General features: G+C 40.0%; 1 protein-coding gene across 1 annotated transcript; it reads left to right on the top strand.

The window, feature by feature from the left end:
- The first annotated feature begins 3,539 nt into the window (after window positions 1-3,539).
- On the top strand, window positions 3,540-5,027 carry LOC138786035 (olfactory receptor 1496-like). Its single transcript, XM_069962672.1, has 2 exons — window positions 3,540-3,566; window positions 4,104-5,027. Exons 1-2 carry the CDS (start codon window positions 3,540-3,542, stop codon window positions 5,025-5,027), a joined length of 951 nt encoding a protein of 316 aa, XP_069818773.1.
- The last annotated feature ends 267 nt before the right edge of the window (window positions 5,028-5,294 follow it).

Here is a 5,294-nt window from a genome sequence, read left to right as displayed (position 1 = left end):
TTCAGGGAACTACTCCCCTCTTCCCAACATAACACAAATATGTGTGGGCCTCATTGTACTCACGGTTCTTCTGAGGTCACGGCGCACTCCACCAGAAGAACATCTCTTCCGAGTTGATAACTCAACCATAGCACGCTTGCCCATAGCATGTTACGTCATGGGCATGCGCATTCTGGATACTGAGGCCTCCTGCAAGCGATATCTGCATCAGAGTTGGCAATCCCAGAAGCACAGAGTTACATGTCTACCACTAACCTATAAGGGACGGCAAAGGCTCAATGCAGATGATGCCTACAGTGCAGAGATTAAGATGTACATAATATAAGATATGATTGTAATCAGTGTATCGTGAAAGTGAATACAGTGAACATAGACAACATCATGATTACAGTAAAACATAATTTCAAAAACAATAATTCTGTTAAAAATATTAAGTAAAAAAAAATAGTGCAAAACTAATAAGTTACAATTCATATATATTATTAGTGCATGGATAGTACTAAATAAAGAGGCTAAGTGGAAAATTGGCATCATAGATAAGTAATCAGCAATAAAAGCAATCATGTCCCTGAAAACGCACAATATGAACAGTAGCAAAGCATAAGATAGATGCATTTAACCCAATCCCCCACAGCAGTTCACAGAAGACTTGGCAGCCGATGTCTTGACTCTTCCAATGTTCTAGCCCCTTCCAGAGAAACTTATTTGACTTAATTAACATACGAAAGCTGTAAAAGAAGTAAAGTTATAAGAATAGAGAGAAAATAAGCGCAGAGAAAACGATAAGATAAAATAAATAAATAAAGAAAAAATAAAATTACTGTATGGGTACAAAAAAAATGAAACAAAGCTACAATTTTCATTAAGACCCATAGGGGCCACAGTATCTAACACTGTAAACCAATGGCACTCCTTTTGTGCCAAAATCTTCTGCCGATCGCCTTCTCTGCTTCCAAACTGTGACTTTCTCAATGCCTCAATTTTCTAACTGAAAAAACTTTTTTGGGTCACCATCATGAAAAAGTTTAAAATTGTTTTTAAAGTTTCCACGTCTTCAACATTTTTTGCAGCTAGGATCCCCCTTATGTGCTCCCTCACTCTGATTTTAAGTTTGCGTGAGGTAAGGCCCGCGTATATTTTGCCGCACCCATACGTGACATAGTACACATGTGTACTGCTATAGGACACATAGTCCTGTATGGTATATTCCCTTGTGACATCCGCCATGGTAAATGATCCTACTCTAGCTATATTGTGTGCTGGTGTGAGCTTAACCATCTGCGGGGGGCAGATGAGGATGAGGAGGAGCATGAACAAGAGCAGGAGAGTTGTTGTGGACACTGCAGAGGGTAGTTTCTATGTCAATTTTAGAGGAGGAGGAGACTGAGAGTCATCCTACTGGTCAGGACAGTGAATTGTTGCCTTTTGGCAGTCTGGCACAAATGGAAGACTTCATATTAGGCTGCCTTACACATGATCTTAATGTTACGGTCATTTTTGACAACAAGGATTACTGTCAGTTCACCTTCCTCGACCCACGATGGAGGCTGGGTTCACACACAGTATATTTCAGGCAGTATTTGGTCCTCATAGAAACCAAAACCAGGAGTGAATTAAACACACAGAAAGGCTATGTCCACATAATGTTGAAAATTGAGTGGATGGCCGCCATATAACAGTAAATAACGGCCATTATTTCAGTATAGCAGCCGTTGTTTTAAGATAACAGCAAATATTTGCCATTATATGGCGGCCATCCACTCAATTTCAACATTGTGTAAACAGAGCCTTTCTGTGTGTTTCAATTCACTCCTGGTTTTGGTTGCTATGAGGACCTAACATGAGGACCAAATACTGCCTGAAATATACTGTGTGTGAACCCAGCTTAATAATATTCTTTCCCAAGAGGAGAGAAGAAATTGCTAAAAGCCCTCCCATATGGCAATGTTACCAGCAGAAGACTTAGTTCTGTGAGCCACTGAGGAGGGGAGATGATGGGACCTAAAAGCATTGCAAATACTGAAAGAGAAACACTCTCCAAGATGTGGAACATGTTTATGACAGCCAACCAGGATAAATGCACTGACACACTTACTAGGATGTCACAAAGGGACATGTTCTGAAAGATGGTGAGGGAGTATGTAGTGGACCGCACCATTGTCCTCTGTAATCATTCTGCATCATTTGATTACTGAGTATCAATGCTGGACACATGGCATGAACTGGTGCTGTATGCCTTAGAGGTTCTGGCCTGACCTGCCCTGCTGCTAGCATCTTGTCAGAAAGGGTATATAGTGCTTCTGGGGATATCATCACTGATAATGGTACCCAACTGTCAAATGAGACTACTGACAGGCATGGATCTAACCAGACTTTTCTTCTCCACCAGCGCAAAGAAGTATACCATAAAGGCAACCGACAGGTGTGTTAGCATCTTATTTCTTCTCAATTAGAGTCTCAATGCACTGAAGAGAGAATATTTGGTGTGGGTTTTTAAGAAGGTTTCAACAGAACAACCCACAATTATAATGAGGCCAAAACCGCCTCTTATCCACAATTATAATGAGGGTCATAACAGGCTCTTATCCACCAGACCCCCCCCCCCCCTTTTCCCCTCTGTAGATTTGGAGGCCCCTGAATAAATGTTTTTGTCTCCCATTGACTTCAGTACTCGTTCATGCCTACTCACCACCATTAATCATTATTTGAATTCATTATATCATCATACTAATCTGACTTCTATTGCTGTCCTTCCCCGACTAGTAACATGGTGGTGGTGCCTGCTGTTAATTGTGAAATAAATGGTAAAGAACCCGGCTTCACCTCTAGTCTCTCTCATCCTCCCTTTTTTTGAAGTTCACTCTATCCATATTTACTCTTCCTCAATATGAATATCAATCGAGTGAGTAATGTACATCAGACTGGTAGAGGTGCCAGGTGTGGCCACTCCACCAATCAGGGACTGATGAGCTGTGCTGTGGATGGTTCTCCTGGTAAGTTCATAACTGAGGATGTCAACACATGTTTCAAACAAAATATCTACAACTTTAGAGAGAGGTTTCATTATGGTTCCATGTTTAATAGAAGAAAAGAAGCTGTCAGTGACCTGAAGAGAGATGGGTCAGATATAAACACAGGGGTGAGGTCAGGGATAAAGTGCAATGGGGTTAGGTCCAGTTCACAGTCGGTGATTTGTAGAGTAGATTGGGAAGTTTCTCATTGTGTCATATATAAAATATTACATTATGTTATAAATAAAAGTGATTGATTATGAGATTCTTTGAATAGGCTAATGATTACAGATTTTTCTCTCCATATCCCCCTACTGACCGTCACCCCGGAGACTGATCAGACAGGAGCAGAGATATCTCCGGGGAGTTCTTCTACCTGCTCCCTTGTCTTGTAGATAAATATCGGCAGGTAATGTCTCACATTCAGGGGTCTGGTGATCATAGAAGCTGACGCCGCTGCTGCTGTGTAACATTGTCACCCATCCCCCCAGAGACCTGACAGGGACCAGAAGGAAGATTATTCCGAGAATGAACAAAGACATAGCTGATGTGAGAGTATGTATATATATATATATATATATATATATATATATATATATTACATAAGAAACACTTATCAATGAAGACTGTAAATATCTGATGTATGTAATGTAGTAATGAGCGATGACTGGTACCAAGAATAGGCAAGGACTGTGATCTGTAGACCATCAGAGTAACCTCACACGTTTGAAGGCTTTTATTGTATGTTTTATCAGAAGACTAAAATCTTAGATTGATCACATAGATTGTAATCAGATCCTCATCCATCATGTCAGGGTTACATGTGTATCTCTGTCTAATTGTGTCTGATTGCGAGTGTTCCCCAGAATTGTAAAGCTGTGTGGCACATATTGGTATAATAATAATAATAATAATAATAATTATTATTATTATTATTATTATTATTATTATTATTATTATTATAAAACTTGGAAAGTTATAATGCAGGTCTAGTTCTATTACTTGTATTGTATTCTAGAGGTTGCAATATTGTGGACACTTTATGTAATTTGTCTTTTGATTAAAATGATTTCTTTCTTGATCTACATACAGGAGAACAACAAGACAGAGGTCACAGAGTTCCTCCTTCTCTTAGGATTTCAGGCGAGTGAAGAATTAAGACTTTCCCTCTTCTGTCTGTTCCTTGTGGTCTATCACCTGATAATATGTGGGAATCTCCTGATCATCACCCTGGTGTCCACCAGCAAGATCCTCCACACCCCAATGTACTTCTTCATCTCACAACTCTCCATCACTGACATCTTATTATCTACAGATATTGTTCCCAACCTGCTCCACGTCCTACTGAATAATGGGGCCACCATTACTTTTATTGGTTGTATGACTCAGTTTTATTTCTTCTGTGTCTTAGAAACATTTGAGTGTCTTCTCCTCATGTTGATGTCCTATGACCGATGTGTGGCCATCTGTAATCCCCTCCGGTACTCCTCCATCATGACAAGTAGACATTGTGCTATACTGATCACCATCTGCTGGTTGTTTGGATTTTCTATTATGTTGAATTACACAACAACAGCAGCAAAGCTCAACTATTGTGGATCCAACATAATTGACCATTTATTCTGTGACCTGGTTCCCTTACTAGAACTTGCCTGTTCGGACACCTTTATCATCGACTTAGAGATTTATTTACTAAGCATTCAAAATGTTATTTTTCCAATCACAGTCATTGTAGTGACTTATACTTATATTATTTCTACCATCTTGAGGATCCCATCTAGACAGAAAGCCTTCTATACCTGTAGCTCCCACCTCATTGTGGTCTCCATATTCTATGGGACTATATTCAGTGTCTATGTGGTCCCAACAAAAGGCCGATCACTCACTTTGAGTAAAATCCTCTCCCTGCTGTATACTATGTTCTCTCCTGTGGTCAACCCCATTATATACAGTCTGAGGAATAAAGACATTATGAAAGCCGCACAGGAAACATTTCATAAGTGGGTGACCTGGTAACATTTCTACAATATTCTATTCATTGCACGCACGCACGCACACGCACACACACACACACACACACACACGATGAAAGATGAGGTGACACTGACCTATGAGATTGCTAGAGTTTTTACTATTCTGTCCTCTCTTGTCTATTGGATTGTTTAGAGCAGTTGTTTCATAGATGATCTATTACTTCAGATCAGATGATCATGACTGCTCTGCTCAGGGATTAATAAAGACAGGGGCGTAGCTAGGATTTATGGGGCCCCATAGCAAAAAACT

This window comes from Dendropsophus ebraccatus, chromosome 1 (genome assembly GCF_027789765.1).
Source record: "Dendropsophus ebraccatus isolate aDenEbr1 chromosome 1, aDenEbr1.pat, whole genome shotgun sequence".
Taxonomy (NCBI): Eukaryota; Metazoa; Chordata; class Amphibia; order Anura; family Hylidae; genus Dendropsophus; species Dendropsophus ebraccatus.
The sequence above is the reverse complement of the archived record's forward strand: the minus strand, read 5'-3'. Positions and strand labels throughout refer to the sequence as shown.

Bases quoted from the DNA above. Each gene is read 5' to 3' on its own strand.
- LOC138786035 (XM_069962672.1), top strand. From the start codon at position 3,540: ATGAACAAAGACATAGCTGATGTGAGA. The intron at 3,567-4,103 runs GTATGTATATAT...ATCTACATACAG, and splicing joins AAGACATAGCTGATGTGAGA to GAGAACAACAAGACAGAGGT.